The 11,633-nt window shown below is 42.4% G+C and overlaps 1 protein-coding gene across 2 annotated transcripts; it reads left to right on the top strand.

Annotated features, from left to right (window-relative positions):
* Positions 1-732: 732 nt before the first annotated feature.
* On the top strand, positions 733-11,043 carry PDIK1L (PDLIM1 interacting kinase 1 like). Of its 2 annotated transcripts, none has more exons than XM_032863824.1 (3): positions 733-857; positions 3,248-3,549; positions 8,806-11,043. In XM_032863824.1, the coding sequence occupies exons 2-3, from the start codon at positions 3,265-3,267 to the stop codon at positions 9,544-9,546; spliced, it is 1,026 nt and encodes a 341-aa protein (XP_032719715.1). In that variant the 5' UTR covers positions 733-857; positions 3,248-3,264; the 3' UTR covers positions 9,547-11,043. The 2 variants fall into 2 exon arrangements, with proteins under 2 accessions (XP_032719715.1, XP_032719714.1); XM_032863823.1 differs by lacking the exon at positions 733-857 and adding an exon at positions 1,226-1,355.
* The last annotated feature ends 590 nt before the right edge of the window (positions 11,044-11,633 follow it).

Consider the following 11,633-nt stretch of genomic DNA (forward strand, 5'->3'; position numbering starts at 1 on the left):
GAAAAGCTAATTTAAACACCTAACCCAGGCTCAGACTCTGAGAAGAAGGTCCATAAATAGAGGACAGCAAATAAAATGGGTAAGTGGTTGATCCTCGAGAGCCCCAACAGGGATTCTTTGCACGTCGTGCTTACTGCAGCACTGGGAGCAGGAACCGCTTTGTTGACAAATAGTAGCTGCAGAATAAATTGGTGAAGAAGGGACGGACGTTTCTGGCGGATGCTTACTGATCCGTGCAACTAACTGAATAATGGGCTAGTCCGAGTCTGAGTCACTGACAGTCCCGGGCTGGCTGTCAGGCGACTGAATGCCGGGATCTGACACACCGCTGTCCGTCTCGCCCCGAGAGAAGGGCTGCCTTCGCGGTCCATCCCGGCCCCGGCCGCCTCGGACCTCGCGCGGGCTGGATCCCGACCCCCCGCTGGGGCCACCGCCCCGCAGGGACTGCGTGGGCGGCAGCGGCCAGGTGCGGAGGCCTCCGCGCCTTCCTCCCCGCGCCGGGCAGAGCGCCCCCGACTCCCGGCCGCGGCGGCCCGGGAACAATGAGGTGCCGGCTTCTTTAAGGGAGATACCACCGCGCCGGCGGGGCAGGGGACGGCGTCCTCCCAGATGATCGCACCCAGTCCCGCGCCGCCGCCGCCTGGGCAACTGCACCGTCCGCAAACATGGCTCAGTGACTCTGACAAAAGGTGCAGCCTCCCACCCGGCTGGGCGGACGCCAGGCCCCCCAGCTCGGACCGCGCCTCCCCGCGGACTAGCCGAAAAGCTCCGCGTCCCGCAGGCACCCCAAGCCCGATCCGAAGAAGATGCACCAGGCGTTCCGCCCCAGCGACCCCCGCACACCTGCCCGCAGCTCGGTAGGTGGGAAGGGGGGCGGGGAGCGAACGGGGAGGCCGCGCCGGGCGCGCGCACCCCCAGGCCCGGACCTGCTGCCGCAGACCGTCCCCGGAGCCCGCGGGCCGTGCGCGCCCGCTGCGGCTAGACGGTGACCGAGCCCTGGCGGGCAGCGGCCTCCCCGTTCCGGGGCCCGGCCACCCCTGCGGGGAGGGGCACTAGTGGTGCGCTCCAGAGCGCGCACACCTTCGGCGACTCCCGGCTACTGCGAACCACGGGAGAGGGAGGAGGCTAGCGGAGGGCGAGGAGCGCGCCCAATAAAAAGGCGCTCGGCTTCCCGGCTCGCGCTACGGAAAGCCGGAGGGGGGCGGGGCCGCGCGGCGTAAGGGGGTGTGTCCGCGCGCACCACGGGGGCGCGCGCCGGTCTCTGACTGGAGGCCGCGGAGGCTGAGGCGCGAGCTGCCCGATAATGGCGGCCTGCAGAGCCCGTGAGAGGGAGAAGCGGCGGCGGCTACCCTGAGGTAAATATGGCCCTCAGACCTGGCACTGAGGCCCTTCTGCAGAGCCGAAGGCCTTGCATGCACCTCCTTCCCCGGGAGGCCTGTCACAGACCTGTCAGCGGAGTCATGCTAGGGAAGGCCCCGCGCTCCTCAGGCCTCCGGCCCGCACCCCTCAGGCCACCGGCCCCAGCTGCGGCCTCCTCTTCTGTCCCTGGTCTCCTCCCCAGGGCCCGGGCCTCATCCGAGGATTTGGGACAGCCGCGGGACTGTCTCCTCGGGTGAAGGGCCTCGGGAGGATCCCCTCCGGGTTTCGTCTGGACGCCGCCAGGGAGGGGGAGGGGGAGGGCCTGATACTCGGCCAATGAGCGGGTCGCTGAGCGGCCGCGTCGGACGACACCTCTGCCCAGGACTGGCCCTTCCCGGGCCGGGCAGGTTGTGTGGCCTGGCCCGCCGGCCGCCGGGCGCTGGCTCAGCGCGGCGGGCGCGAGGGCCCGGGAAGTGCTGGCCGGTCGCTTGGGTTTGCAGCCAGGGATTTCATAAACGCCCTCCCTCTGCCTTACGCGGGTGCTCTGTCGTGTGCGGGTGTGGGACAGCTTGCAAGACAGGAGCCACTTTGAGGTAGATGGTAACTGGCGATCCACGGAGAGCAGGAAAGAGTGTCTGCTGTGGACCTGGAGCCAGGATTCCGAGGCAGGGTATCAGACACTAGGGATACAGTAGGAATGTGAAGGGGGGTTCCAGTTAGAGGAACTGGGACTAAGAAGTAATCTCAGAAGCTTTCATTTTCTTTACTAAATCTATCCTATGGACTTAAAGTAGCTGTACCCAATTTTTCAGGCTCAAGAGTCAGTAGCCTCTTGTTCCCCCTAAACTGTACATTCGAAAGATTGCACAATCTCTTGCCCATTGTGGCAATCCACAGATAAGAATTTGTTCCTGAAGCTCATTAGAATCTTAACATTCTTCGGAGAATGAGGTGGCACACTTAAGACTTTCTAGATTCAACTCATGAACATCCTCTGTGTAGGGCCTCTGCCTTTAAATGATTTATCAAGTTGAACTTGAAAGAACACAGTCAGAGGACAGTTTTTAGTGGCAAAAATGGCCTACATCTAAATAGGTGTTGTTTACATTTAACAACAGAAAGGTAACAGCATTCTAAGTAGCTTGCTTTATTTTTAGAGGACCATTTTTCTCCACAGAGTTTATTTTCATTTATTTTGCAAGAAATGAGGAAATAACATAAACAAAATTAAAATAGGGACATACACAGTTTGTTTACTTTAAAAAAAAACCCCACATTTTGAATTCTATATGTAATCTAGTCTACTTTCAGTCCCTAAGCACAAGCCAGCTGTTTTTTGTTTTTGTTTTGACATTTTTATGAACTTTGTGTATGTTAGCTTTAAGGAGACGCTGGAGTTTCTTTTTTCATGACCAGTAAATAAGAATGATGAATTTTCTGGTTTTTAACAGTAATATTTTGAAGCAGTTTGTATGGGAGGCAGTGTAGTGTAATGGTTATGTTTATGAATGTCACAGGCAGATGCCCTGGTTTCAAAACCCAGGTCCACCAGTAGCTCTTTTACCTTAGGCATGTTGCTTAAACTCTCTGTGCTTTCGTTTTGTTATCTATAAAATGACCATAATAGTATCTATTTCATAATATTGTTGTGAGAATTAAATGAATTTAATATTATGAAGTGCTTGAAACAGATCCTGATACATGGTAAGTACTACCAAAGGGTTAGCTGCTTTATTATTACTATTCAAATACTTAGATTTGCCCAAGTTATAGCAAATATCTTTCAAGCACTGCAAACAGTGAGACAGATAATTAAATCATACATAAAAAGGTATACAAGCCAGTAAGTATACTTAATTTCAACAGAGCACTTTGTTGATTTTTCCAGAAACTTTGACCTTGAAGATGGTGAGTAGCCAGCCAAAGTACGATCTAATACGGGAGGTAGGCCGAGGCAGTTACGGTGTTGTGTATGAAGCAGTCATCAGAAAGACCTCTGCACGGGTGGCGGTGAAGAAAATTCGATGCCATGCACCTGAAAATGTTGAACTAGCCCTGCGTGAGTTCTGGGCACTAAGCAGTATCAAGAGCCAACATCCAAATGTGATTCACTTGGAGGAATGCATCCTACAAAAAGATGGGATGGTGCAAAAAATGTCCCACGGCTCTAACTCTTCCCTTTATTTACAGGTACGTGTGGTTGAATAGGAATAGATATAACTTGAATTTAGTATTGGTCAGCAAGAAGAGGAATAAACGAGTCAGATGAGCTTCTACTTTTAAATGCAGGTGTTTATATAGTTAGGAGTAGATAAGGGTCTGCCAAGAACTGAATAGATGTTTGCTTTAAAACAGGGTTTTATTTAAACCTGTGATGCAAATACCTAAAAATAACATAAGCCACCTGTTATGCCATGGTACTTGCCAGTCTGCATGGGAATGGGGCAACATAGGAGCTAGAAAAGTGATCAAGATTAGAGTCTGATAAATTCACTTATTTGAAATCAAGTTTTTGGGAACTAAATCCAGAAGAAAAGGAAAAACTCCACAATCAATAGCAGCACCCATATAGGTAATTGGGCATTTCTTTATAAATCACTGATTCGAATATAAGCATTTGCTGTTTTAGAGGGTTGTGTGGTTTCTTAACCATGCAACTCTAGTTATTTTTCAGGAAGTATGTTGCATAGCACTTGAATGTTATTAATAGTACTAATAGCTAACATTTGGGTTCCAACTCAGTTCCACACTATGTGCTCAAAGTGTTTTAAAGGCAGTTGCTCAGAACAATCCTGTGAGGGTAGTACTATTATCATTATTACAAATGAAGAAATTGAGGCTTAGAATAAATAATGAATTTATCCAAGTCACATATCCAGCAAGTGGCAGAATTGGTAACTGAATGTAGGAGACTATCTGACCGCTAAAACTTGTGTCCTTTTAACTTCCAAATTACTCTTGCCTTCAAATTACTTTTTTTGTAGACCCGGGGAAAGCATTAACATAGGAAAACAGAAAAGGTTTATTTGTTTGTTTATTTATTTGGTTGGTTGGTTGGCTGGCTTCTAATATAGTTCAAAATCTCTAGTAGGCCTGTATTTGCTAAAGAGAAAAGATACTTAAGACATAGCTAGTTAAAGGCCAGAGAAAAATTTAAATCCAGTCATTCTTGGAAGAGGAAACAACTTCCCATGAGTATGTCTAAATTCAGAATTTTAACCATCAGGGTACAGAAGTATGATTTTAAAACAACAAAAACTTTTGGACCAGGAACAACAAAGAAAACAAACATGGATCTGTTTAATTAGAAACTTGCAACTTTCATTATATGGTGAACAAATATCAATCTTGAGAACCTAATTTATATTGCAGTTTAGCATGCTATATCCTGAAGTTTTACCTCTTAAGACAGTAACTGTAAAGCACAACTATTTCGCCTCTATTCCATTTACTGTTTACTTTTCTAAAAGTGCTTAGTATGTAAGTTGCACTGATGGAAAATACTAGAAACCTTCTTACCATGCTCCCTCTTAAAAGTGGATAGAACTTTGATGAACTTTGCCATTGAACTGATCTACAAATACAAAGACATTTAAATATATGACTTAGTGCTAATGGTATCCTTCAGTCCAGATCAAGCAACCTTTATAGTATTAGGTGGTCATTCAAGCCTTTAAGATGTAAAGTATTGGGGCACCCGGCTGGCTCAGTCAGTAGAGCATGTGACTCTTGATCTTGGGGTTGTAAGTTTGAGCCCCATGTTAGGTGTAGAGATTACTTAAAAAAATAATAAAAATAATAAGATGTAAAGTACTTCCAGCCTTGACTCAATGATTTTTTTTTTTAATCTAAAACACCTTTTTATTTAGTACTCCCTTTTATCTTTTAAAGGCTGATAGGGGGGTGCCTGGGTAGTGCAGTGGGTTAAAGCCTCTGCCTTTGGCTCAGGTCATGATCCCAGTGTCCTGGGATCAAGCTCCGCATCCGGCTGTCTGCTCAGCAGGGAGCCAGCTTCCCCCACCCCACCTCTGCCTGCCTCTCTGCCTACTTGTGATCTCTGTCAAATAAATAAAAACTATTTTTAAAAATATTTTAAAATAGATAAATAAAGGCTGATAGGCCTGTGTTTGACTTGTGGCACTTTTGCTAGCTCTATGATCTTGGCTAAATAACTCATCTCTTCCAGCATCTGTATCTTCAGATGTAAAATTGTAATAATAATTTTACCTTCCATGGAAGTTGTCAAAATTAGAAATGATACAGTAAAATACTTGGCACATAGGAAGTACTCAGTAATAGGTAGCTCTGTTAAAAGCTCTATTAAAATTGTCTTTTCTGTGGATTTATTAACAAGACATTGATCAACACACTTAACAAGTGCCTTCTCTAAATTTACATCTGGTAAAAACAGTTAAATCTGTAGCATGACCAAAAAAAAAAAATCTGTAGCATGACCACAGAGTCCCAATGCATGGCTTTCTCCATTCTCTACACAAGTTTTTGTTTTTCTCCATGTTTTTCTAGATGTTTTCCTTGTTCTGAATGATTAAGTCAGTTCGTAATAGCTAAAAAATTTAGCTAGAAGAAAATGTAAAGCAAATTAATTAACAGAGGATACATTCTCAACATAGGAACTTGGTGCCAGTCTGTATAACTTGTAATCAGTGTCATGAATGAGAGATACAGAATGATGTAAGAGCATATGAGAGAGAACCTGACATAACCTAGGGTTCAGGAATTATGAGTTGTTTCAACTGAAAATTGAAGGGTAAAGAGGAGTTAGCCATGTGAGTGAGAAAACTTGCCTGCCAGAAAGAACTGTACATACAGATGTTTTGAAGCAAAAAATACAAAGCATTCTAAGAATTGAAAGAATATAGTAAGATTGTACTATGCCAGCAGAGTTGTTTTACATGAAACTAGAAAGGTCAGCAGGGTCAAAGGATCCCACAGTCCATGTTCAAGACCTTAGACTGTATCCTAAGAGAACAGGGAAACTGTTGAAGGACTTTAGGCAAGAGAACCAATGACGCTACATCCTTTACACATGGAAATAAGTGGATTGGGCTCTCTCAACCAGCAGCCCTCAAACTATAGCCCTCAGGCAATTTTTTATATGGCCCAGATGCTAAAAATAGTTTTGACATTTTTAAAGAGTTAAGGAAAAGAAAGAAGAATATGGTACAGAAACCTTATGTGACTTGTCAAGCCTAAAATATTTACTGTCTCAACTTACTCTAAACCATTCTTTGAATGCTGGGACTTTGCGTTGCTCAAAGTTATTTAGAAGTTTGCTTTTGAGAGTAAGACAGAAGAAGAGAGAAAATGAAGTAAGAGTAATGGCACTGATCTTTAATCTCGGCATATTTAGTAACAGTGCACCTGGTAAATAATTGTGTGATCTGTACTTTTCTAGTCTTTCATTTTCTGGCTCACTGGCCAACACGCAACAAAGAAGACATCTGCAGACGGTTGCAATTACAGCTGTTTGCCATTGGGGGAGATGGTGTGAAAGGTGTTCTTTGCTTCTGCCCTCCAAATGACAAGAGGAAGTACTAGTAGACTTAAATGTGAACTTGCAGTTCATTCTTCAACAACTCTTCAGCTTCCCTACTGAGTTTCTATTCAGTGGGTCTGAAAAGGCACCATGGGACAAATGCTTTCAAAGTATTGTATGCTATATTTTAGAATGGTAGTTCATATTCAGTGAAGTAATCAATATTCTTGAATTTCAGGTCATAGAATTATAATTTGATAATGATAACAAATAAAATAACAACTTATTCTAGGTTTTCAGCTTGTAGCAAAGAAATATACAAACCCTGAGGTGCCTGGGTGGTTCATTTGGTTCATTTGGTTAAGCATCTGCCTTTGGCTCAGATTCTGGAGTACTGGGACCAAGCCCCACATGGGGTTCCCTGCTCAGCGGGTAGTCTGCTTCTCCCTCTCCCTCAGCCATTCTCCCAGCTCATTCTCTCTCTCTCACTGTCTCTCAAATGAATTAAAAAATCTTAAAAAAAAAAAAGAAATATACAAACTCATATTTGAATTTTTATATCAAAATGTAAATATGTCTTTTTATTAATTGGTTTTTAGAAGCCATATAGTGATAGAGATAGACAGTATATTTGCATTCTGCCTGTAGAAGTTTTTGAAGTAATAATGGCAGTCTTTATTTTTATCAGTGACTACAGGAAGGCTTGATTTCCTTTTTTTTTCCTTTCTTTTTTTTTTAAAGATTTTATTTATTTATTTGTCAGAGAGAGAGAGAGAGCGAGCACCCAGGCAGGCAGAGTGGCAGCAAGGAGCCTGATTTGGGACTCGATCCCAGGATGCTGGGATCATGACCTGAGCCGAAGGCAGTTGCTTAACCAACTGAGCCACCCAGGCATCCCTCCTTTTTTTTTTTTTTTTTTTTTTAAGATTTTATTTATTTATTTGACAGAGGGAGAGACAGCAACAGAGGGAACACAACACAAGCAAGGGGAGTGGGAGAGGGAAAAGCAGGCTTTTCAGAGAGCCCAATGCAGGGCTCGATCCCAGGACCCTGGGATCATGACCAGAGCCGAAGGTGGACGCTTAACGACTGAGCCACTCAGGCACCCCAAGGCTTTATTTCCCTAACAACTAGTGTTCCTGATCATTTCTCTTCTAATTTTACAGATTGTATAACGTTAATAGTGTATGTCCAATGAACAAGAAACATATTTCAGGCAGTTTAATTGAATAGAACTTCCTAATTGATGTCAATACCTCAGCTGGCACTCTCCCAGGTCTACTAGCTGCTGAAATGTCAATTTTTTTTATGAAGCTCTTGTGTAGGTAGGTAAAGTTCAGGTCCATTAACTCATGCAGAAAATGTATAGCCAGTTGGATACTTTTAAAAATAAAACGTTTGTTTGTTTATGACTTAGTAAGCTTTATGCCCAATGTAGACTTAAACTCATGACTCTGAGATCAGGAATCCCATGCTTTACCAACTGAGCCAGCTAGGTGCCCCTAAAGCTTTTTTTTTTTTTTTTTAAGATTTTATTTATTTATTCGACAGAGAGATCACAGGTAGGCAGAGTGGCAGGCAGAGAGAGACGGGAAAGCAGGCTCCCTGCTAAGCAGAGAGCCCAATGCTCAATCCCAGGACCCCAGGATCATGACCTGAGCCAAAGGCAGAGACTTTAACCTACTGAGCCACTCAGGTGCCCCCTAAAGCTATTTTAAAATAACTTTTTACCTCCTGACTTAGAGATTTGGTATGTATTCATTAGGGGCAGTTTGAAGTACTGAAATTTAAAATAAAATGCACATATGAGAGCATCGACCAAATAAAACATTCATGAAATTTCCACTTAAAATTGGGAGTCCAACTTATTAATCAGTTAGTTATTCTTTTTCTGTAGCTGAATTGTATAAACTGTGCAGATGCCTGTAATCTGTTTTTCCCTCTTGTAGCTTGTAGAGACTTCATTAAAAGGAGAAATTGCCTTTGATCCCAGAAGCGCCTATTACTTGTGGTTTGTGATGGATTTTTGTGACGGCGGAGATATGAATGAGTATCTATTGTCCAGGAAACCCAATCGTAAAACTAACACCAGCTTTATGCTTCAACTGAGCAGTGCTCTGGCTTTCTTGCATAAAAACCAGATCATCCACCGAGATCTTAAGCCTGATAACATCCTGATTTCACAAAGCAGGTTGGATACCAGTGACTTGGAACCCACACTGAAAGTGGCTGATTTTGGTCTCAGTAAAGTTTGTTCAGCCTCTGGGCAGAATCCAGAAGAACCTGTCAGTGTAAACAAGTGTTTCCTTTCCACAGCTTGTGGAACAGATTTCTACATGGCTCCTGAAGTGTGGGAGGGACATTACACAGCAAAAGCTGACATCTTCGCTCTGGGGATTATCATCTGGGCAATGCTGGAAAGGATCACATTCATAGACACAGAGACAAAGAAGGAACTCCTGGGGAGTTATGTAAAACAAGGAACTGAGATTGTGCCTGTTGGAGAGGCGCTTCTGGAAAATCCCAAAATGGAACTTCTCATTCCTGTGAAGAAAAAGTCTATGAATGGGCGGATGAAACAACTGATTAAAGAAATGCTGGCTGCAAACCCTCAGGATCGTCCAGATGCTTTTGAACTAGAACTCAGATTAGTACAAATTGCATTTAAAGATAGCAGCTGGGAAACGTGACACATACATTGTTTGCAAATATCTTGGATGATATGCTGCTTATGTTTTAACAGTGATGCAACAACATAATGTGGCTGAAAAGAATATAAAAAGCTAAACTCCACCTTTTAAGGGTTTAGATTTTATTGTGGGGTGTTTTTTTTCCTCGTTTTTCTTAAGTCCAAGCTGGCCATTTTGTTAGTATGTTTTAAATGTGTATTACCAATGTGGGTGTACATTTTTAAAAATGATCATTGGTAGAAGTTTGGCAGGAAAATTCTCTTAAGAGCCAAGAAGAGAAGAAAGTCCAGTTCTCTGGAAATAAGTCTCAAGTATTTTAGACATTCCTTGTCAGTATTAGGAATTTCCATGGAAGAAGAGGTTTGCATGCTGGCAATGCAACCTTTGAAGCTTTGTAAAGGAAACATATATGTATATATTTATGTATATGTAAGTATGTGAATGTGTGCATTTTGCATTCCATATGAAGAAAATGCCACTTCTGTTTAAATTATTTGATGTAGGTTTGGGTTTTTGAGATTTGCTGGTGAAATCAGTGATGAAAAATAAAAGAACCTTCCCTCATCTTCCTCCTCTGCCCCTCCCTCTAATGAAATCATACTACACTTTTTATTTTTGTAATATTATACGGCTTTTTTTAAGGCATCATTTTGGAGGGTCTAAAGTTATCCGATTAAGCATAAAATTAAGTGATCCAAAGCTGCTGAAGTATGTTTGAGCTGTCCAGTGCCCTTTAGCTGCAGGAGTTGAAGTAGCCATGCAATCATGTGGTAGCAGGTTGGCAAGGACCTTGATGATTCAGTCGTACCTTCTTTAGGTAACCAAGCATTCAATTAACCAATTAAACCATTGCACTGGAACATGTCTGCACTTGAGCATCTGCAATCTGATACAAATCTGAACACAGGATTCCTGTTTCTGAAAACTTTGCAATATATGAACTCTACTACTTGATATAGTAAGTTTTGATTTCAAGACTGTCTAAGCCTCAGCATAAAGTTGAAATCAAATGAGCTCTGCCCTCACATTGCCTGTCCTGATATGGTCTCTTGTTTAATCACTGGAATTCCTTTCGTTTTGGCACTAATGCTGTTTTCTCTTGCCTAATTTAACACAGTAATGATAGTGATATGGTTGTGTTAAATGTTGATCACCTTTTTCTGAAGTGGGAGATGATACCTATACAGCGTGGTAAATGGATGAAATATTGTGGCATCCTGTATATCTTTCAAGTAGGAACTTGCAAGTTACCGATTTTATACAATCACTTGGTATGGTCTATGTCAAAAAACAATAGACTGTTACTCTAATTGAAGTTAGTTTGATTTTTAACCCTAGATGGTTGTCTCCAGTTTGTTTTCCTATAAGTGCAGATAATTAAAATCTAAGAAAGTTTTGCTAAAACAGAATATTAGCCTTTAAGGTTAGATAGACTTTAAGGCCATTGTATCTAGGTTAGTCTTTATAAAGCACTAGAATCTTTGGTCAAAGTAAAAAAAAAAAAAAAAATATATATATATATATATATATATATATGAATACCAAAATTATTAATAGTTGCATAGTCTCCTCAGCTTTTTTTTTCTGAGTTTTTTTGTTTGTTTGTTTTTTAATTAAAGCATAGTTGACACCCAGTGTGTCTCCTCCTCAGCTTTTTCAAACTTCCATAACTTTTGGAATTTTGCTATCATCATATTTTCCTTACTTAAAATATATTTGAGAACTTGAGAAGGTGAAAAAGCACAAAGAATTAGAGTATGTAAAATTTCTGAATTCTGCATTCATTGGCCTGGAAGTTTAAAATTTGGAATGAAAGGTTTTACTGAGATAAAACCTTCTATTTTTTTCTTAAATAAAACCTTTTAAAATTAAAAAAATCATATACTTTGAACATCACTTCAAGCTAATAAATACAAGATTTTTTTGGAAATGAGAGGTGGAAATACACTGGAACCTCACGATAATTGACCCTGTGGATCTCCAAATTACTGTAACACAGATCTGGCCAAGGGGATTGAGTTACTGGAAGTGGGAAGAATCATCATGTTGCATTAGTAAATGGCACTTCCGCAGAGATTCATGGTGGT

Source organism: Lontra canadensis, unplaced genomic scaffold, assembly GCF_010015895.1.
Source record: "Lontra canadensis isolate GAN:19392208 unplaced genomic scaffold, GSC_riverotter_1.0 scaffold25, whole genome shotgun sequence".
Lineage (NCBI taxonomy): Eukaryota > Metazoa > Chordata > Mammalia > Carnivora > Mustelidae > Lontra > Lontra canadensis.